Source organism: Rhipicephalus microplus, chromosome 3 (genome assembly GCF_043290135.1).
Source record: "Rhipicephalus microplus isolate Deutch F79 chromosome 3, USDA_Rmic, whole genome shotgun sequence".
NCBI lineage: Eukaryota > Metazoa > Arthropoda > Arachnida > Ixodida > Ixodidae > Rhipicephalus > Rhipicephalus microplus.
The window spans coordinates 203,041,813-203,065,332 of NC_134702.1; the positions used below are offsets into that span (position 1 = coordinate 203,041,813).

Here is a 23,520-nt window from a genome sequence, read left to right on the forward strand (position 1 = left end):
GACACACTTCACTCGGTCGACGCAACGTCGCGGCGTTTCACTATTGGTCTTAACAGCTAGAAATCACGCCAAGGCTAGTTTTTAATCTAACCGCTATGCACAAAACAGTAACATTTTTAGCTCAAAGAGTAGCGCTACTTATCGACTATTCTAACGTAATGGTTTACAAGCAGCACTATCTTAAACTGATTTTAGTTGTAGCGGTGAACTTTAGAACTAAGTGCGTCTAACCACGCCTAATTTTGTGTTATTGCTCACACGCAAGCACTTGCGTTGTCACTACACGAGGATTGGTCGTTTCTGAGTCGCGCCCTTTTTGATCTGGACAGAACGCCACTCTGGATGTGTATCGATCAATGATAAACCTACCGTGCGTTCTGCTGTATTTTCTTGCTGAAGGCGAATGTCACATAAATACGCACTATTGGCTACAGCATCGCCCTCTAAAGGCGTGCTCGTCTGGGACAGTCGAGTTTTCTATCAGCAGAGCGGCCTGATTAAAAAGAAGCTCCGCAGTCTTCACTGCTTTTGCAAATGGATTGCGGTTCTTGAAATATAGGTCTCGCATGCATTAATAAAAGTAGCTTTGCAGTGGTATTTTATTGAAAGAATGAAAGTGATGTCGAAAATATTGTGCCGGCGCAGAGTATTCTGAAGTCAAACCCAAATAACTCACATAATGAAATCACTAAATATCCAACTTGTCGAAAAAATGCCTTTGGAGTCTTACATACTGCAGTATCTAGCCGCGGTTCAATGCCTGTTATTCTTTGTTTCTACCGCTTTATGGCTGTTATCAATTCGTTGCTTCTGCCTAAAGCATGGTAAATTCCTTGTATGGTGGCAGAAATTCTGTAGCAATTGTGGCGCGCACACACGGGCGTTAGAAGGTTTTTTTTTTTGTTAGGAGGGCGGGGATGGGGGAGAGGGTGCAAGTCTGTCTTGCATCGCTGCCGGATGAGGGGCAGAGCGTTATTCGCACTAAAGGAGCTCTGAAACACTTTTTCAAGTAACCATTGAATTGATTCAATAAAAGATCTTATTGCGTCACGAATTCGACACCACAAGAACTTTAAGAATTCGTCCAGTACGAGTAGAGTTACGGAGATTTGTCGCACGCCGCAATCGCGTTCTCGCTTTTCTCGTCTTGGCGAAAGCGCTGGAAGCTAAACAGAAAGAAATGGCAGGGTAAAAAAAAAAAAAAACGTCACGCGTGGCTTGTGACCTTGAGCTCTTCTTTTTGTTTTTTTTCTTCGAATGCGCGGCTTTCTCAGCCTTTTCCGTGTGATCACGCGCGCACGCTTTAGAGATACTGTGTATGCTACCTTTTACTGTATATGCTAGCTTTAGGTAGCAGAGTTGCGCCACCGTCTTCTGGGCGCCGCTCACTCCAATGGATCGATGGGTGGATGGATGTGGCTGTACCCTTTAGATCGGGCGGCGGCTAACGCCACCTAGCCGTAATACTTAGTGAACTAACCACTAGATTTATTTTTTTCCCCTTTAAATAGTAAGGTTGAGTATTCGTACTTTGCAGTGAAGGGTTTAATTTTCACTCGTGCCTTGACTTTAGCCACAATCAGATAACCTCCTTCTAGTTACTTCTACCCGCTTAAAGTTCATTTTGCCCTCCCTGTCCCTAAACCCCAGTGCTTTGAAAAATTCTGCGCCATCATCCTAAACTATAGGTATGAAGCCCTTTACAGAACATTATCAAGTGTTCGGCAGTTTCTTCTTCCTCTCCCCACGCACTACATACTGTGTCTACCCCTTCGTATTTGGCCCGATATGTCTTGGTTCGCAATACTCCCGTCCTGGCCTCAAACAGTAGAGAACTACGCCGAGTATTATCATAAATCCTTTCCTTCGCAATTTCCTGCTTAAAAGTTCGTTACATCTCTTGTGCGGACTTCTTAATCATGCCAATTCTCCACAAATAAATATCAGCTTCCTTCACCTTCTTCTTAACAGATAATTCTTTTTGTTTTGGCCCTTGCTGTTTTCTAAGTATTTACCAGTCAATTTTCTGGTTCGCTTCCGCCATTTTGTATCGACATTCTTCATATACAAGTAGCTGAAAACCTTCCTAGGCCAATGGTCCTCCCCCCTTTTTCTCAATCGCTTCTCGAATTTTATCTTGCTGCTAGCTTCTTTGCCCTCAAATGATGTCCATCCCATCTTGTACTCCCTGATTTGGTGTATTCCCGTGAGCTCCTAAAGCAAGCCTACCTATTCCACGTTGCTTAATTTCTAATCTTGCTTTAACTTCCGATCTCATGCAGAAGACCGCATCGCCGAACGTCAGCCCAGGAACCATGACTCCTTTCCATATTCCTCTCACAACATCATACCTATTGTAACTCCACAGTGCCCTATTTTTCATCACTGCTGCATTCCTGTTACCTTTAGTCGTCACGTATATTTCGTGTTCCCTTAGGTGCTCGCTCCCATTGCTTATCCATACGCCCAGATGTTTGTATTTATCTGTTATCTCTAGCGTGACCTCCTGTATTCTAAGCTCACTACCTTCATTATCATTAAAATATCATGACTGCTGATTTTTCCTTACTGAATCTAAAATCTAACCTATCTCCCTCATTACCACAGATGTCCATCGATCTCTGCAAATCTTCCTTGTTGTCGGCCATTAGCACTAAATGCGTACGAATGCGTACATCAATGCTGGTAGTGCCTGATCAATGAGTTTTCCTTGTTTGACTAAAGAGAGGTTGAAGCCAAGTCCACTTCCCTCTAATGTGGCCTCTAATCCTTGTATGTACATCATGAATAACAAGGGTGACAGAGGACACCCCTGCCTAAGTCCCCGTTTAATCTCTGTGGGCTTGGATAACTGGTTTTCCCACATTATAACTACCTTGTTACTTTTATAGATTTCCTTTAAAAGATTAGTGACTCCATCTTCCACACCCAGTGTGCCTAGTAATCCCCACAAGTCCTCTTGAACCTCGCTATCGTACGCTCCCTTGATATCCAAAAATGCTAGCCACAGGGGCCTGAGTTCCTTTTCTGCTATTTCGATGCACTGCGTCAGTGAGAACAGATTGTCTTCCAACCTCTTGTGTTTCCGAAACCCATTCTGCAGTTCCCCCATCAACTCCTCATCCTCTATGTATGCGTGCAGTCTTTCCTTTATAATCCGCATCGCCAGCCTGTAGACCACTGATGTCACTGTTATAGGACGGAAGTTGTTTATGTCATCTTTGTTCCCCTTCCCTTTACAGATCATGCTCATCCTGCTCCGCCTATAGGAGGAGCTCCGCCTACAGGAGGTCAGCGCCCCTATTCGCCGAGTGCCATCACGTGGTCATAGGTGGTTCATTTGCACTGCGGAGAAGCCAATGCTACGCAGATTCCGGGCAGATCAGGATGGGTTGGCAACGGCTGTTATTCTCACCGGGCTACAGTGGCTAGAAGGCCACTTCTAGCCACTGTAACCGGGCTTCTTCGCTAATGTAGCCATGTTGCCTGTTGGTCAATAGAAATACAACAGCAAATGCATTATGTGTTGAATCGTACTATATACAGCCCATGTGATTAGACGCGGGTGCAACAGGCGTCGCTACAGCCCCGCCGCGGTGGTCTAGTGGCTAAGGTACTCGGCTGCTGACCCGCAGGTCACGGGTTCGAATCCCGGCTGCGGCGGCTGCATTTCCGATGGAGGCGGAAATGTAGGCCCGTGTGCTCAGATTTGGGTGCACGTTAAAGAACCCCAGGTGGTCGAAATTTCCGGAGCCCTCCACTACGGCGTCTCTCATAATCAAATGGTGGTTTTGGGACGTTAAACCCCACATATCAATCAATCAATCAGGCGTCGCTACAGAAAGATTAGTGTTCAGTCGGAAGGAATAAACGCTTGGCCATGGTCGCCGGCACTATTAATTTCCTCTGGGGAATGCAAACCATTGTTGCATAGCGGCTTAGGGAGAACGAGAGCACTGGTCAAGCCTAATCGAGATTAAGTGCTGTTGTGGCTTTAGTGGGGAAGTGCCCCTTTTCCACTTCTCTGCTGACGCCCATGCCCCCCCCCCCCTTTTTTTTTTAAAATCTATCCACGGTACTGCAAAACTTGCTCTATATGCATTAACCACGCATGCAGTAGTGAATACGTTATACATGAAGAGTTGGTCAGCGCGGGTCAGCTGCATACGTCCAAATTTGTCCGGCAGCTAAAACGCTAAAAATAAAGAGAAAATTGAAACTATAACTATTTGAACCGACAAGGTGTTACTGCTAGCACGTGAATTGAATGCAGCTTTGAAACCTTAAGCGAAAAATATATTGGACACGACAGGTTTGTTGAACAACGATTCACACCCATTGTCGTGAGCCGCGATTGTAATACGAGCGTGATACGAGAGCCGCGCGTAACGCGGGCGCCACACGGCCACTCTCTATTGCTATCAAGCTCGATTTAGTTGAACTACAAAGCTTTGACTGGTTAACTCACACAGTTAACAAATGAACTCAACGCGACGAAAATATTCTATCCCCAAGTGGCTCAAGAGTAAAAAATAGTTTTATATAGGCAAATAGGAAAAACAGCGCAAAAGATGCATAAGCTAATGTGTGGACGACTATAAATATACATATGTATAACTAGTTCAACGAGCTGACGCACTTTTTTCATTATTACATACAAAAAACGTAAACATAAAATCAAGACTTTCAGGCGTGACGAGAGCAACTGAGTTTTTTCTCGTACCTTCATAAGAATTAGAAAAAAAAGAAAGCGAAAAAAGTAAATAAAGCAACGCCAGTACTCTTAAGTGCAAGCACTGCTCCTACGCGGGTGGTGAGTGGCTTTAGCGCAAAACTTTTGAACCCAAGATGGCTTGGCGCAACTCTGCTTCCTAAAGGTAGAATATACAGTAATTCCAGCACGCGCGGACAAGACGCGGCCTCCCGTGGCGATCCCTGTAACGACAGAGAGCGCCATGTTCAAATCAGCCAATGGATGACAGATGGCGTTCTACGCGCAATTTTTGAGCGCCTTCCATTATTTCTCGAGAGAAGAGAAAGTAATCTTTAGCTGGCTTCGATAATTTATTGAGAATTCCTGGCTGCGTGCTGTGCTTTGATGTTTGGCTCGCGTGTTCTCGGGAGCCTCTACTACCGATCGGCTGCGTTTTCTGACCATGCTCAAAAAGTGTTGCAAGGCTCCTTTAACTGCCCGTTTGCTGTCCGTAGACTGACGCGTCGCACGGAGGATAGAGAGAAAAACGCCTCGAGCAAACAAATATTCCAAGTTACAAAAGCTGTGTGTAGAGGAAAGCATGATCTATTTTAGAAAAGAAAAATAAACATAATTCCATTCCCATTTCATCCCAGGCAAAATGCGCTTAATTACATTTCATTCCTTCGAGCTGTGTCCTCATTCCATTCCGGGGTCACGAAATTGTGCAATGGTTCCTGAATCATTCCAGTTCTGGAGTAGCTAGTCCGCAACACTGCTGGGGAAGAGGCAGATCACTGGTGTAGCTTGGCGGGGGGGGGGGGGGGGGGGGCGAAAGTGCTGATGAGGCTTGAGGTGAGCAACTGCCAATTTTGCACACCCCCTGCCGACGCCTATGGTTCAGAGTTATTTCTATTGCGCGTAAAGTGTACATTCGGTGATTATAAAATTATAGAAACACACAGAGCATTGTTTTCTCATAGTCAATGCATTGAACAGGGGACCTTCCGCCTTTCCAGTATCGATTAGCCTACTGTATAAAAACAGGAACAATAGTTGAACTGAGTAGCGAGTACATCTTTACACGCACTACTCAAACTGTGGCTCTTTGATACGCAAAATACACACACAGTAAACGTTGCAGTGAGGCATACGAAATATCTCAAGGTGAATAGCTGGAGCTATAGAGCAATCATAATGTGAAAAGTGTGGTGTCAAAGTACAAAACATAGCCCATATTGCGCGAATGCCACACAGTTTAATGTTATAGGCAAATGGGGCTGGTGGTGTTACGGCGTCATCAGGTGTGGTATTGTAGGGGCTGCTGGTGTCGGGTGTCACAATCAGGTGGCGGGTGTCTCGCAACTCCTGTTCTAAGGCAGGTCACCCGGCCGCCTTCCATTCGGAAGAGAAGCATCTGATGCACGTGCCGAGTGTAGCTCCACCGGTATTTCTTTCCGGGATAAGTGTCTGAAAACATGAAATGAAGTTTGTTCTACATTTCTTCCCTCACCTGTGATGTTTTCAATTTATTTTGTTCCTGTATTTGCTTGTCAATACATGATTACCATGCCGCCGGAGATTAAAGGCGACGTTACAAGTCACCTGACTCATAATATGCGACATCTTGATGTAAGATATGACACAACTCTGAAAGCACTCAGATGTCCAACAGTAAATGCTTAATGCTCACTGGTATTTTATATATATCTTTAAACGCGATAAGGACACATTTTTCTTCAGCACTGCTTGAGTAAACATTTTGTGTCACTGGGATTCCATGTACAATCGCAGTGTTAAAGAGCATACGAAACAGCCAAATAATTTTTTTTTGAAAACAAACGTTTAACAAAACAAATCATTGTTTTTAAACACTAAACACGTTGTGCAAGGTCATTATGCAATGTAAAGGGAGTGCATAATGCCACAAAAACTTCGCACTGCCAGCTGCTGCACTTTCTTAGAATTATAGAAGTATACATGCTGTAAAAGCTGAGACTGCTAGCAAAAATTCCAGAATTTCCTAGCTTCCTAGTAAAGCAAAGTAAAAAAAAAAGAATATTAAAAACTTGTGCGTTACATCAGCACACTTTAAATTGCTTGATGAAGACGTAAGTCATGTGCATATTTCACTGAAAAGAAAAAATGCGTACAAACTTCAAATCGCGTTATCCTGCGACATCGTTCACAACGCGACTATAGTAGAAGACTCGCGCGTTTAATTCGTCCGAAACGCGATCAGCACACCTTCGTTAAGAAGTACCACCCACACTACGTGCATGCGGCTGTAGTTTTTTCGAAGGCAAAACGACCAGCAACTGATAGTGCGTCCATCACGACGTATAGCTAGGTTGTTTTATGTCAGCAAAGCGACCGCGGCTGAAAGCTCTTCAAGTGGTTGCGGCATGTTTGTGTTTTGGAACACTGACCGCCACGGCGGATCAGAGCTTTCGGTGTTCGGCTGCAGACTCGAAGGTCGCGGGTTCGATTACGTGCGCAGCGGTCATATTTCGATGTAGGCGTATCGATAGAAAAGCCTGTGTACTATGAAAGCCACCTAGCAGCTTAGCTTGCTTTGGCGCTGTGAGATGTCAGTGAACGTTAAAGAACGCCAGATGGTCTAGATTTCCGGAGCTCGCTACTATATGACATCCCTCATAAGATTCCTTTGCTCTCTCTCTCTCTCTCTCTACATATATATATATATATATATATATATATATGCACGCATGCTGACTGGAAGTGCTGGAAAATACTAGTTACTTTTGAGCGGAACGCCTAGGAGCTTGCAAAGTCATCTCGAAATATATTCTTTTTTTTGCCTTCAGTCCATTGGAACTTTTAAGGCTCAAAAAGTGATTTATCGATTCATCGATTCATTCATTCATTCATTCATTCATTGAAGTTATTTACGCACCCACTTAGCGGCACAGTCGACGAGGTAACGAACTGACTGGTTGCGGGACTGATCAGAGACACTTTCTTCTTCTCCGAGGAGGTTGGCCTGTTCTGCAAGCGGGCGTCGCCGGCTGGTTCGCCGCGCTCATCAGGCACCAGCTCCAAGGAAGCCGTCCGCTTCCTCCATGTGCGCACCGGTTCGTAGCATGTACTGGAATAACATTTGCAGTAGGTGCGATCGAGTGCCACAGAAGCTCGCTTTACCACTACATCTCGGAGCACGCTATACAGGTATACACTAAAAAGTAAACCGATTTCTTTTTTCGTGTTAGTAAATTGAACTTTGACGGTACCATAATAACCACGGTTGCGGCAAGAACGTGCTTGATAAGTGAGAAAACGCGCAAAAAACAAAAAAATGTGGGCTGCGACGCTGCCTTTCACCGCGATGTTACGTATTTTGACGGCGCCAACTAGAGCCTAAGTGGCTGAGAATCAATAAAAATGAAGGGAGGTGTCCTCTGAGGGGAGCAGTGGACATAACATATATACTACGTTTGAAAAAAGCTTTTTCGAGCTTACTGCACCAAAATACGTTAAGTAAATACACCTCGCAATTCGTGACGTCATGCGTGGATGTTACGGCACGAGATTTAAAAACGAAACATTTAAGTTTTTTTTCTTCCTCTAGTACTAAACATCTGAAGGCGAAATGAACGACGTTAAAGCCCTCGAGTTGCGATTTATTCGTATAAACAGATGCATTATTTTTCTTTAGCGTATCTTTATTGAACGACACCTGGACAATATTTCCGGAACCCTTCAGTACGACGTTTAATTTTAACATTCATATGGTAATTTTGGGACGCAAAATACATATAATAATTGTCTAGAAAAAGTAATTTACACTTTGTAGAGAGAATTAAGGGATACATTTCCAGCTTCAGAGTTGCACAACACAAAAACTATCCTTTTCGTATAGAGTGAACAGAAGTCAGATCAACGTAATAACAAATGCACATAACTCACAACTGACACTACAGGCACAGGGTCCAATGGGTAAATCGGTAGGTGCACATAATCTTCCGTCGTGCACATCCGCTCGGTGGTAGATTCAACAGGACATGAGATACTAAGTTTGCAAACACAGTTCAAAATGTCAAGGTGACAAGCACATCAACTCCGACCTGACGGTGCGGCTTAGCACCATGTTGGCGAAAAAATAAGTTGGACCCGTTCATGCTCCAATTTGACAAAAGGGCATAACCAATGGCACAAAAACTCGCGCTTTCCCTAGAAGAAGAGATTCTCAGAGAGGAACGCGAGCATCTCACGCCTCATTTGGCCTAATATTAGCCATTGGCAAGTTGACGGTCATTCCCAGCGACGGTTTCGAAGCGGTCACGCCAAAGGCCGAACAGGCCGGCAACTATAGTAGGAATGCCGCGAAACTCCCTGTAGGAACCGGCCGCCGGACACCAGCTTTCCGATTCCCTGTCTACCAGAACCAGCATGAACTGCACCCCAAAAAAGGCGGGCGACCCAATTCCATTGTCGCATGCTAGTTGGTCTCAACCACGGCGTGGTCTCAAACATGAAGCAGTTGAGGCAAGTGGAGATGAGTACCACCTGCCATCGTTGTAGCCGATCTCGAGTTGGCAGCAAGTTCCAGCCCCATCACCAAACAAAGTCACGATGATGACCTGGCAACGCCGCTACGGCCATGTGCTTATAAGGGTGACGTATGATCGCAAGCCGTGATCAGTGTACCAAAGGCTCCACGAGGGTGGCCATTGTGTGTACCATTTTGGCTGCGGCTACATCAATCTCGGGGCATGTATACTCTCCAGACGGCGATGTTAAGCCAGGAGGGGGCACCATACACAGTCGTTAAATGGGAGGACTGCGGACTACAATTGCTAATACCTTCGGGCACTAGGACACATAGGGTTGGACAAAAGTGGTAACTTGCGAGTGTCTGCACAGGCGTGCCATCATTATTTAAAACGGGCAATAAAGTGAGGAGGGGCAAAATGGAAGTCGTGACGCCTACTTCAGAAAACGCGAAGCCGCCTCGGCTGTATTTGGCTAGGGGAAACAAAAAATCGCCACGAGAAATGCTAAACGTTTTCATCGGCTGTTCCGTGAGTAACGTCATTCTCTTTGTCGCACCCAAACCTGCGCGCCGCTGGGACCGTCGTCATTAGTCCCAATGTGTGCACATTTTTTTCGATGATGAGTGTATAGTCATCATCACTCATATTTTCAGAAGATCTTCGATACTCGTGAGTGGTCGCGAAACAGTTTACAGGCGTCGCGAACCCGCTGCTCGGTGGTGGCACTTCCCACCAATCGTTATGCCCCTTTATATCATGATGTACAGATCGTGCTACGAGCAGTTGCGCTTCGCTCTCGCTATGCGAATGACGCGTGGCGTTCGCTATGAGAAATGATAGCGAGAATCGAAGAGGCGCCAAGTAAGCAGGTTGGACAAAATCACAAAATCACTTCATATCCACGGAGGGAATGATGATGAGTGGGGCGAAGCGTCCGTTCGTCCGTCAGTGTGTCCAACCGTCCGTGTGCTCGTCCATTCACCCATTTGTTCATCCATCCGTGCTTCCATCCGTCCGTCCATTCATGCTTCCATTCGTCCGTCCGTGCGTCCATCTGACTCTTCTTCCGTGCTTCTGTCCATCCGTCCTTCCATCTGTCCGTCTATCAATCCCTGCTTCCATCCACTCATCCGTGCTACCGTCAGTCCATGCTTCCGTCCGCCCGTTCATACGTGCTTCTGTCCGTCGCTCTGTCCGTCCATGCTTCCGTCCATCCATGCTTCCGTCAGTTCGTCCGTTCGTGCTTCTGTATGTCCATCCGCGCGTCCATCCGTGCTTCTGTCAGTCTGTCCACACGTCCATCCATGCGCCCGTCACTCCATCCATATGTCTGTGTGTCTGCCTGCCTGCCTGCCTTCCTGCCTGCCTGTATGTCTGTCTGTCTGTCTGTCTGTCTGTCTGTCTGTCTGTCTGTCTGTCTGTCTGTCTGTCTGTCTGTCACTCGTACTAGCATCACCAAATGAGTGAGTCATTAAAAAAAAAACAAAACGCCAGGGCTGCGCGGAAGGCACAGCACAGCCACAGCGAAAGCTGGGAGAGCGGCCTTTCAAAACTTTTTGTAAACATTTATTGGTAACTGCTGCACGCACACTTGCTCGATGTCCACTACGGCATTAATGATAAAATTTTAGGATAGTAGTGCGGCATTCGCGATTCTATTTTTCGTCAATCTTCCGAGAAGCGTGTTATCTACTAAACAATTGCGAGGAATTTTGTAGTAATTGTTCATGCAATGGCTCACGGCGATGAGGAATAATGCCCGCACGGGGTACGCCCCCTGTTCATAGCTGAACAAAAACAAGCTTTTGTAATGGGTTCAAGCATTGAAAGACCGACTCGTTACGCTATTCGCATTGTGTGACTACTGCTTGTTCTTTCCCTGTTTCACAACGCCTTATGAGTGACATTAACGCGATTGCTTTCCTGAGATCAAGCCTTCCTAAGGCAAATTAGCCAAGTCCCAAGCACCAGTGTTGTCCAGTGGTACAAACTGGGCTGGCACCCAGCAGACCCGAGTTCGAGCACCACTTCGTCAGTGGTACAAGGATATTTTTAAATGCGCAGCATTTCTTAGCGAACTTCGGCGACATTGAGCGTATCTATCTATCTATCTATCTATCTATCTATCTATCTATCTATCTATCTATCTATCTATCCACATACGACTTTTAGCTTTCTTGGCCCTTTCGGTGATGCTATCCATGCAAAACTTGGCACGGCTTAACATGACTGTATTAAAAACATATATGGCTAGTCACAGCATGAAAATTATAACACGTATGTCATGAATGTCATGATTTTCATGTGATGCTCCTGCAGCTCTTTCGGTGGTTTCGTTCACATGACATGTTGCAAAACTGGTATGGTATGGCATGATTGCATGACGAACATAACTGACAGTCCCTAACACGAAAATCATGACATGCGTGTCATGTAACAACATGACTACATGCCACGCTCATGATGTGCTCGCGGCTGTTTTGCTACCTTCACATGTACTAAACTCGGCATTATGCGACGCGAACGGACGACATAGGTAAATGACAGATCTAAACATGACCATCACGACACGCGTGTCATGTAACAACATGACTATATGTCACACTTATGAGGTGCTTGCGGCTGTTTCGTTAGATTCACATACGCCGAATTTGGTATTATGTGACGCCAATGGACGACGAAGGTATGTGACTGGTGCAAACATGATAAAAATGACATGCGTGTCCCGTGGGAACATGAATACACGCCACAGTCAAGGCGCCAATACATTTTGACGTGACGCGGTGCCCGTGCTCGCCGGCGTTCATTTCATTGCATCACGCCGGCGTTGCCATGCCAGGCGCCGGTCCTGCCATATACTCGCAGGCGCGCACCGCACTGCGTTGCTTTGACGCATGCGCGTTTCAGCGCGTCCAGCGTCCCCCCGTCACGAAAAGATGGAGACACAGTGTTATCTAGGAAACGCATCGGCGCGAAAGGCAGCATGTCGCATTTTGCGCCGGTTGCCGTCGGGCCATGCTGGCGGACGCTGGTCGCGCCAGGCGTCAGACTAAAGAGTGCTCGCGTTTCGTTTAAGTAGCGTCGCTGTGCCCAGCGTGCGCGCGCGTCCCCGCTACATCAGAGTATATTGGGCCCTTCATGATGCCTTCGCCGCCGTTTTGTTACCTCCGCTTTTACAGAAATTGGTGTTACATGACGTCAATGGATGACGAAATATATGACTAGCGCCAACATGATAATCATGACACGCGTGTCATGTAAGAACATGACAACGTAAAACGCTCATAGCATTCTCGCGGCCGTTTCACTAGCTCCACACATACTAAATTTGGTGTCACATGACGAATAGATGACGAACGCACACCCAGAATTGATAATCATGACACGGAAGTCGTGTACGGCAACATTTACCTCCGCCTCGTAACGTTGTGCTGATATTAAAGTGACATAGGAACATTTCACATTCGTGCTTCACACAATATTGATTCCCACGTTACGTGGGATCTGCCATTTTTAGAATATCGCGCGATGTCTATACGGACACCAGCGGCGGCAGCGGACAACTGCGGCGCTACGCGAAGCCCGAGTTGTGATATTATAACAGCTTTCGCTGTAATAGGTGGTTACAAACCGCGCGGTGACAATACACATGCATGGATAGACCTACGACTTTAGAAGCTTCGCCGCTAAATGACTTCTGGAGTGGAAGCTCCCGCAATGCCTTGGCAGCAATAGTGAAGTCAGCTTTTGCCCTCCAAAGATATCGGAAACATGCTCTTTGCTGGTAGGGCCCACTTGGAGATCAAGTAGCTTTGATCTGTTGGTTTAAATGCTACGTTAGTTTTAATTAAAAGAAAGTTGTTTCCAATAAAACAAGACATATAGACGAGTATTGGTGACTTGATCTCCTATAAAATTTGCCTTGAAGTCACGGCTTACCAAAGAAAAGTAGTAACATTAAGACGCACTTTGAGCACTATCTGGCCCGAGAAAGATGCCTCGTTAAACTCGTTCAGCGTGCGAGATAAACGCTCGTTTATAACTTTTAGGGACACATGCTCGCTCACAGGACGGCTTTTGCTCTCCCATAGTAGAGTGCCAAGTACTCTAAATCGTTAACTACATTTTATGAACACCATCGCTGAGTGCCAAAAGTTCACCATGACACTTTTTTTATAGTATGATGTCAGCCACATCCACCATTTTGAGTAGGTACGGCCACTGCCATGGTACGACTTCACTCCTGGGTAATAGTATCCAATCCAGCTATTTTTATGGGCGAAGCCCCTCAAGCAGTGGTTCATTCCTTCCTCTGTAGTCGTAGGAGGTGTTTAACTACACTGCAGTCGTAGTTTAACAAAATCGTATTAGTAGCCATACTTTAACTGTAGTCGTAGTAGGTGTTTAATCTGTTAGTATCTGTTAGTGTTTGTCAGTTAGTATGTTAGTAGGTGTTTAATCTGTTAGTAGGAGTTGCTGAATAACAGACGTTGTGTGTATATGCCAGAAATATTATAACTATATGGCGTTAGTGGTTTTCACAGCATATCCGCGGTGGAAGCGTCCATCCGTCCGTGTATCCACCCCTTCACCCGTCCGTCTGCTTATGCTTCCATCCGTCTGTACGTTTGTGCGTCTGTCCATGCTTTCGTTTATCCGCGAGTTCATCCGTGCGTCCGTCCAGCTGTCTGTCCGTTCGTCTGTTGATTCGTCCGTGCTTCCTTCCATACGTCCGTATGGACGGACGGATGGATGGACGCTTCGCCCCACTCATCATCACTCACTCCGTGAATATGCTGGGATTTTTTTTTTTCAGACCTCTTTGGCGCTAACACGCACAGAAGCGCGAATGAGCGCGAAAATGAAGTGAAGCCGCTGCCGCACGATGTGCAGCAGCGGTGTGGCAGCTATGAAACTACCTGACTACAGTGTTCTAGAATATGGATAATGTGTTTGCTTTGGGGCTATGTAGGGCTTTGTATTCTCTTCTAAAATAGTGGCTGACTAACTATGCGCTTGACGTTCGGTTGGGTATGACACGGTTGCATTTTTCGTGAATGCAAAAACAGTGCAGCTGAAATTGTAGTGGCCTGAGATCGATTCAAAACACTTTTTTATGGTGCTACAAAATTGCTCGAGTATTTCTCGCGAATAATCGCAGTATTAAGTTTTATGTTTCCTCCTGAGAGTCTTTAGCGTCAAGCGTGTCAGTAAATCCACCCTAGCATAGGCGTATCAGCCGGGAGAGCAAGATAAACGTGAGCCCCTCCCCCCCCCCGCCCCTGAGAAAAGTGGAGGGGCTCAGCCCACTCCCCCCAGTTTTTACAGTGGTCACTGTCGGTGGCACGCTGGGGAAACCAATAACTAAGGTGAAGTTTTCCTCCACCTCATTCATACCTTAATTATATTCCTACGAGGAAATGAAAATGTTACCAGGGTATGTTTTGATATAATCAAATTTTCCTAAATTTCTGCTGTTACAATTGTCTTTGAATGCTCCTGGCAGTGTGGGCCACCTATGCGACTCTTTCGCGCCTTATACTGTTGCATTGCAAAGTGGTACAAGGCGCGGAAGCGTCTTGTACTTGCTTTGCTAAGTATGGCGACGAGCAATCGTTTTATGGACCCGTCAGAGCATTTGCTGCTTAAGAAAATTTGTTTTCTTTCATCAAAAATGAATAGAGTCAGCCCTGGTTGATCGAAGCTGCTGTCAGCCGATGATTGTAACGAATCTTTTCAAATACTTTAGCTCTGCCGTACTAGAAGCGCTACAAAAAGGTTTCCGCTTCAGTCTCTGATAAATCTGATCAGCCTTGCTTACGGTAACTAGGAGCGAAGGCAGCAGTTTATAAAGAGGCGAAGAATAAAGCAGTGAACTGGAGTACAGTGGGAAGCTAAGCTGCTATGCCAGCTTGACCCACCAGACCAGGGAGAAAGTGAAATATTGTGATGTAACGGTGATGGCAACCTTTATTAGGCCCAGCAGCTACGATGAAGCGACCACACCCGAGACACAGAACTCAGACAAGCCAAGTCCCCACAGCAGACGAAGATGACGACCACTCATGATGATGAACATGTGTAAAGATAGTAGATGTGCTTAATGAATGCACACACTAACTCCCCCCCCCCCCACCCTCCCACGGTAAAGCGGTCATCCTGACCGCAGTTCTTGGCCGCAGTTTAAAGCGAAGAGGAACGCCGTATGAAAGGCTTCATGCGGGATACGTGGACCATTTCTGCTGCCCTGTAGCGGCGGTCCGTCGAAAGAAGAATGGGTGCCACGCGATAATTCACAGGAGACGTTTGCTCCAAGACAATGAGGGGCCAATAAAACGTAATTGAAACTTCTCGCACAGGCCGGGAGTGTGAATGGGTGTAAGAAGAAGGACTTCGTCGTTAGGGCTGAAGGACACGGCACGATGAGAGGCATCATATTCAAGCTTATGATCCTGTTGCTTGGCTTCAGTGTTGACGCGAGCCAGCTGGCGGCAATGAAGTAGACGAGACACGTATTCTTCACTTGAAGATGAACATGGTTTGACAGGCACAGAGAAAAACGAAACATCGTGGAAGGAAGAGGGGAAGCGACCGTGGACGAGCTAGAACGGCGAGTAACAGGTTGTGCGCTGTACAGAGGTATTATACGCAAAAGTGACAAATGGCAAAATGGTGTCCCAGTTTCTGTGGCCGGGTTCGATATACATCGCTATCATATCTGACAGTGTACGATGAAAGCGCTCAGTCAGGGCGTTCGTCTGAGGATGGTAACTGGAGCTTGTTTTGTGTTTAGTGCCGGATGTCTTGATCACTTCTTCGACTAGTTCTGAAAGATATACTCTTTCACAGTCGCTCAGGATTACACGAGGAGCTCCGTGTTGAAGGATTATTGCTCGAAGGATGAAGTCGGCCACTTCCGAAGCTGATGTAGAAGGCACGGGAGCTGTTTCGGTGATGGTATAATTCTTTTCGGCAGGGGTCAGTGCAAGGCTCGCGTATGCGACGACTTTCTCACGTGAAGATGTGTCTCGCTGTAGGAGAATTCCACCAATGCCTTGACCACTAGCGTCTGCATGCAGAAGAGTAGGCGCGGTTTCGTCGAAATGGCAGAGGACTGGTTCGGATGTGAGTGCTCACTTCAGTTGGGCAAACGCCGCTTCACATTCAGGAGACCACGCAAAGGCGACGCCTGATCCGAGCAACTTGTGCAATGGTGAAGCTATTGAGGCGAAGTCTCGAATGAATCGGCGAAAATAAGAAGTGAGGCCGAGGAAACTGCGCAAATCTTTGGCTTTTTCAGGACGTGGGAAGTGTTGGACAGCGAGAATCTTGTCAGGATCGGGACGAATACCATCCTTGTTTACGATGTGGCCTAACACTTTAATCGTGTTGCTCGCAAAACGACACTTGATGTTCAGCTGAAGGCCTGTGTTTGCAAGGCACGTAAGAACTTCGTCCAGTCGTTGCAAGGATGAGGGAAAGCTGACGAGAAAATAACAATATCGTATAAATAGCACAAGCAAGTCTCCCACCTCAAGCCTCGTAAAACTGTGTCGATCATCCGCTCGAATGTTGCCGGAGCATTGCAAAGGCCGAATGGCATGACGTTGAATTTGTACAGCCCATCTGGTGTTGAAAACGCTGTATTTTTTTTGTCATCCTCGTGCATGGGTATTTGCCAGTAGCCTGAACGCAGGTCGAGGCTTGAGAAGTACTCAGCACCTTGCAGTGAATCCAAAGCATCGTCTATGTGCGGCATGGGGTAAACATTTTGTGGGTAATCTTAATAGGTGCTCTGTAGTCCGCCCAAAATCGCACGGAGCCATTTTTTTCCTTACTAAAACAACAGGGGATGACCAAGGACTCGCGGAGGGACGTATAATGTTCCATTGCAGCATATCGGCTACATTTTGTTCAATGATCTCACGCTCGGACGAAGAGACGCGACATAATCGACGGCGTACGATGGAAGTGCCATTCGTCTGGATACGATGCCTAATAATGGACGTCTGTCCGAGAGATGAGGAATCGGCATCAAACAATCTCCTATGCTTTTGTAGCAAGGCAAGCGACTCATCTGTCTGTGAAGAGGTCAGTTCTGGACTAATAGTCGCAGCAAGAACAGAAACGCTTGATGAACGTCCAATAGAAGGAAGGTCAGGACACACTGGCCTAAGCGGGACAACAGTGACAGGTTGGGATTCAGTAACGCAAGCCATTGTGATGCCTTTAGGAATGAGAATTTTCTCATACGTCTGCTTTGTAGCGTAGAGAAGCCCGGAGCCATTGTGGAACCGCGCTAGACCTGAAGCAAGGGCTATACCTCTTGCGAGGCAGCGTGCAGATGGTTGGACAAACACGTACCCAGAGCCGATCACATTAGAAGTGAAGGTAACTATTCGCTGATGACCAGGTGGTAGCTCGGTATCTTCAGCAGCGAGCAAGCGAACGGGCTTGTCATCCGCATACAGGGCACAGTCAGCTTCCATCAAATGAACAACATTTTCTCGACAGCAGATGGCAGCGTTCGCCGTAGACAGAAAATCCCAGCCAAATATAAGCTGGTGGGCACACGAACTCAGCACAGCGAATTGCACAAAATGAAGAAGACCAGCTATGAAAACACGAGCGGTGCACATAGTGGCAGGTCTAAAGGCGTCCCCTTGAGCAGCGAGCAGTGTAGGTCCATCATAAGGGGTGGTGACTTTTCGCAGACGTGAGCACAAGGAACGATCAATCACAGACAAACAAGCACCAATGTCTATTAAAGCGTCCACGTACACACCTTCTCTTAAAACAGATATCGTATTATATGGACGCACTGGAGGAATTTCTGTCTTTTCGTTCGATGCAGCTTTTCCTCCAAAAGCTGCAGAGGTTCGTTATCCGGGCGTTGGTTGGTGAATTGCGAGACAGGTCGCAATAAAGACGTGGAGCGGTGGAGGGGTGAGGCTGAGCGGCGTCTAGTAGAACGGTAAGAAGTGGTTGGCTCAGATGTCGCAGTTGGAGACGGTGAGCGACGTAGTGGCGGATCACAAGAACGACGTTGGAAAGCGTACCAGCTTGTTCCATTATCCCGCCCGTAGGTGTCGAATCCACGACGCTCGTCCTGCTGATGCTTGTGACAGACGCGTGCAATGTGGCCCCGATAGCTGCAGTAATGACAGATCCGACGAGGCGGCCGCCATGGTAGCTGAAAGGGCTGGCTAAGTGAACTCAGAGTTAGCGAAGCCAGCGGGACAGGCGTCGAGTGTGTGGGTATCGGTTGTGCGACGGGTGGTGAGCCAGCGAAGACTTATGCGTACATCGGCTGGAGTCGAGGTACTGGAGAGACTACATACGCTGGCCCGGTCATGTACGCCAACTCCTCTTTGATAACGTCGCGCAAAACAGTGTAGAAGGGGGGAGGTGGACTCGGTGTCATTGGGAGGACGAACGATTGCAGCTCTTCCCGTATAATCGCCCGGATCATGGCACGCAATGAGGCATCAGTCGTGGTGGTGTTTTCAGCGCTTTCCGGCGGTAACCATTGGGACTCAAGTTCCTCTAGGCGTTGGCACGTGGCAACAATGCCAGCGACTGTGGTCGGGTTTTGTATGACCAAGGCATAGAAACCGTGCCGATTCCTTTCCGTGCCGATCCCTTTCAATAGTTGCCGATCCCTTTCAATAGCTGACGAACTCTCTCTAATTCAGACATGGACATGCTGATACGGTGACAAAGTAAGAGCAGGCACATCCTCTATGTACGATGTGCAAGACCCACCGCATTGTTGCTTGCGAGCATCCAGTGTCTTCTTCGCGAGAGCTGAACGAACCACCAAGGGTGCCGAAAATTTGGCGAAGCTGTTGCTTGAAACGTGTCCAGTCCGTAATGTCCGTTTCATGATTGAAAAACCATGTTTTCGCTACGCCTGCCAGATAGAAGGAAACACGGCGAAGCTTGGTAGGATAACCCCAGTTGTTAGTGGAACTCGCTCGATTGAACTGGACCAACCAATCCTCGACATCTTCACCTCGATGTCCGGCGAACGTGGGTGGCACACGCTTGTACGCGGGGATAATCAACGATGGATAGGCTGCGGTAGCGGGGCCGTGGAGGTAGAAGCAGAAGCGCCGGTTGGCTCGTCCTGAGGCATGTTACCGGACAGCTTGCACAAACGATTACCTGAGCGGAGCTCCAGGAGGTAGATGGGGCTGGGAGAGGACGGAAGATTGTAGAGCACACTCCACCACTTGTGATGTAACGGTGAAGGCAACCTTTATTAGGCCCAGTAGACACGATGAAGTGACCACACCCAAGACACAGAACTCACGCAAACCAAGTCCCCACAGCAGATGAAGATGACGACCACTCATGATGGTGTAAAGATAGTAGATGTGCCTTAATGAATGCCTACAATATCATTGTTCTTTGCACGATAGAGGCCTAGTTAGGAGCCGGGCTAGTTAGTTTTCATTCAACTTTAGTTGTCTTTTACAGCTCAAAATACAAACTATGAGAGAAAAGAAGCACACATGCGCAGCATTGCTTGGTTCTCTCTCTCAGCAAGGATTAGCTAATAGAGATGTAAACGCGCACATACACTCTAAAAATGTTTCCGCAGTAACTGCGCAGTTATCGCAAAAAAGGCTCTTTCCTCCTCCAAAAGACGAAATGCGCGTAAAAGATTGCACACGATACCGCAAGGAAGGGCGCTTTCCTTCTTGTAGAGGAAAGCGCCTATTCTTTGGGCTAACTACAGAAATTTTCGCGCCGTGTGTAAACGGTTCATCGGTCTCTACACAAGCATGTTTCAATTCAGACGGTTCTGTAGCGTGGCGTAGTGTAGCGGTTAGTGTACGCTCATGCTGAGTGATCGTGAGTTGATTGATTGATATGTGTGGTTTAACCTTCCAAAACCACCATAAGATTATGAGAGACGTTGTAGTGAAAGGCTCCGGCAATTTAGACCACCTGGGGTTCTTTAACGTGCACCTAAATCTGAGCACACGGGCCGACAGTATTATCACCTCCATCTAAAAGCTATATATATATATATATATATATATATATATATAAGGGAAAGAAGTGTATACCTAAGGGCTCGTTTCTCCGTGTTTTAACACAATAATAATGAGATCTAACAGACAGTAATGCCAAGGAATGTACAGGGGAAGTTATTACAACCAATGAAATGTATATAGGAAGAAAGAAGAAAGAAAAGTGGATGAAAAAATAACCAGCCGTGAGCAAGAATCGAACCTACGACCTTCGAATAACGCGTTCGATGCTCTAACCACTGAGCTATCACAGCGGCCTTCCCTTCATCCACTTTTTTGGGTTTATATGTGAATTTAGAAGTAGGAGTGACAGTCAGCGCCATCTATAAGCCAAACGACGAGTGTGAAAACACTCTTATGCGCATGTTTGGCGTCACGTAGCACGTGAACTTATTATGAGCGAGCAGCTGATTGATTGATTGATATGTGGGGTTTAACGTCCCAAAACCACTATATGATTATGAGAGACGCCGTAGTGGAGGGCTCCGGAAATTTAGACCACCTGGGGTTCTTTAACGTGCACCTAAATCTGAGCACACGGGCCGACAGTATTATCACCTCCATCTAAAAGCTATATTATATATATATATATATATATATATATATATATATATATATATATATATATATATATATATATATATATATATATGGGAAAGAAGTGTATACCTAAGGGCTCGTTTCTCCGTGTTTTAACACAATAATAATGAGATCTAACAGACAGTAATGCCAAGGAATGTACAGGGGAAGTTATTAGAACCAATGAAATGTATATAGGAAGAAAGAAGAAAGAAAAGTGGATGAAAAAATAACCAGCCGTGAGCAAGAATCGAACCTACGGCCTTCGAATAACGCGTTCGATGCTCTAACCACTGAGCTATCACAGCGGCCTTCCCTTCATCCACTTGTTTGGGTTTATATGTGAATTTAGAAGTAGGAGTGACAGTCAGCGCCATCTATAAGCCAAACGACGAGTGTGAAAACACTCTTATGCGCATGTTTGGCGTCACGTAGCACGTGAACTTATTATGAGCGAGCAGCTGATTGATTGATTGATATGTGGGGTTTAACGTCCCAAAACCACTATATGATTATGAGAGACGCCGTAGTGGAGGGCTCCGGAAATTTAGACCACCTGGGGTTCTTTAACGTGCACCCAAATCTGAGCACACGGGCTTGCGAGCAGCTGATTAATTGTCCCTCTTATACAACCTAAACACACCAAGTCTGCCAGTACGAGACCCTCGTTCAATGAAATAAGGGAAAGAAGTGTATACCTAAGGGCTCGTTTTTCCGTGTTTTAACACAATAATAATGAGATCTAACAGACAGTAATGCCAAGGAATGTACAGGGTAAGTTATTAGAACCAATAGAATGTAAATAGGAAGAAAGAAGAAAGAAAAGTGGATGAAAAATAACCAGCCGCGAGCAGGAATCCAACCTGCGACCTTCGAATAACGCGTTCGATGCTCTAGCCACTGAGCTATCACAGCGGCCTTCCCTCCATCCACTTTTTTGGGTTTATATGTGAATTTAGAAGTAGGAGCGACAGTCAGCGCCATCTATAAACCAAACGACGAGTGTGAAAACACTCTTATGCGCATGTTTGGCGTCACGTAGCACGTGAACTTATTATGAGCGAGCAGCTGATTAATTCTCCCTCTTATACAACCTAAACACACCAAGTCTGCCAGCACGAGACCCTCGTTCAATGAAATAAGGGAAAGAAGTGTATACCTAAGGGCTGGTTTTTCCATGTTTTAACACAATAATCCGGAGCCCTCCACTACGGCGTCTCTCATAATCAAATGGTGGTTATGGGACGTTAAACCCCACAAATCAATCAATCAACACAATAATAATGAGATCTAACAGACAGTAATGCCAAGGATTGTACAGGGGAAGTTATTAGAACCAATGGAATGTAAATAGGAAGAAAAAAAAGAAAAGTGGATGAAAAAATAACCAGCCGTGAGCAGGAATCGAACCTACGACCTCCAAATAACGCGTTCGATGCTCTAACCACTGAGCTATCACAGCGGCCTTTTTTTCATCCACTTTTTTGGGTTTATATGTGAATTTAGAAGTAGGAGCGACAGTCAGCGCCATCTATAAGCCAAACGACGAGTGTGAAAACACTCTTATGCGCATGTTTGGCGTCACGTAGCACGTGAACTTATTATGAGCGAGCAGCTGATTAATTGTCCCTCTTATACAACCTAAACACACCAAGTCTGCCAGTACGAGACCCTCGTTCAATGAAATAAGGGAAAGAAGTGTATACCTAATGGCTCGTTTTTCCATGTTTTAACACAATAATAATTAGATCTAACAGACAGTAATGCCAAGGAGTGTACAGGGGAAGTTATTAGAATTAATAGAATGTAAATAGGAAGAAAGAAGAAAGAAAAGTAGATGAGAAAAGAACCAGCCGTGAGCAGGAATTGAACCTACGACCTTCGAATAACGCGTTCGATGCTCTAACCACTGAGCTATCACAGCGGCCTTCCCTCCACCCACTTTTTTGGGTTTATATGTGAATTTAGAAGTAGGAGTGACAGTCAGCGCCATCTATAAGCCAAACGACGAGTGTGAAAACACTCTTACGCGCATGTTTGGCGTCACGTAGCACGTGAACTTATTATGAGTGAGCAGCTGAATAATTGTCCCTCTTATACAACCTAAATCCACTTTTCTTTCTTTGTTCCTATTTACATTTCATTGGTTCTAATAACTTCCCCTGTACATTCCTTGGCATTACTGTCTGTTAGATCTCATTATATATAAATATATATATATATATATATATATATATATATATATATATATATATATATATATATATATATATATATATATATATATATATATATATATGCGTGTGTGTGTGTGAAGAAAGAAAAGTGGGTGAAAAGATGCCTTGCCATCTTTTCATCAGATCCTGCCCATGGCAAGTTATCTTTTCACCCACTTCTTCTTCTTCATATTTACATTACAATTCGGTTTAATATCTTCCCCTATACTTTCCTGGGCATTATTGTCTGTTAAATCTCATTAATATTTTTTAAAACACGGGAAAACGAGCCTTTAAGTACACACTTCATTCCTTAAATCATTAACGAGGGTCTCGTACTGGCAGACTTAGTGCCTTTAGGTTGTACACAAGGGACTATTGGTCAGCTGCCCACTCGTAATAAGTTTACGTGCTACGTGACGCCACACAGGCTCATAAAAGGGTGTTGCACACTCGCCGCCATGGCTACAGATGGT

At 45.9% G+C, this 23,520-nt stretch overlaps 1 protein-coding gene across 1 annotated transcript in view; it reads right to left on the minus strand.

The window, feature by feature from the left end:
- Window positions 1-3,428: 3,428 nt before the first annotated feature.
- Window positions 3,429-23,520, minus strand: part of LOC142803101 (uncharacterized) — a 37,255-nt gene continuing 17,163 nt past the window's right edge. Inside the window, exons 3-4 of the mRNA XM_075888208.1 lie at window positions 7,611-7,802; window positions 3,429-3,486 (exon numbers count right to left, since the gene is read on the minus strand). Coding sequence (XP_075744323.1) covers window positions 3,429-3,486; window positions 7,611-7,802 — 250 coding nt within the window. The remainder of the gene's footprint in view (window positions 3,487-7,610; window positions 7,803-23,520) is intronic.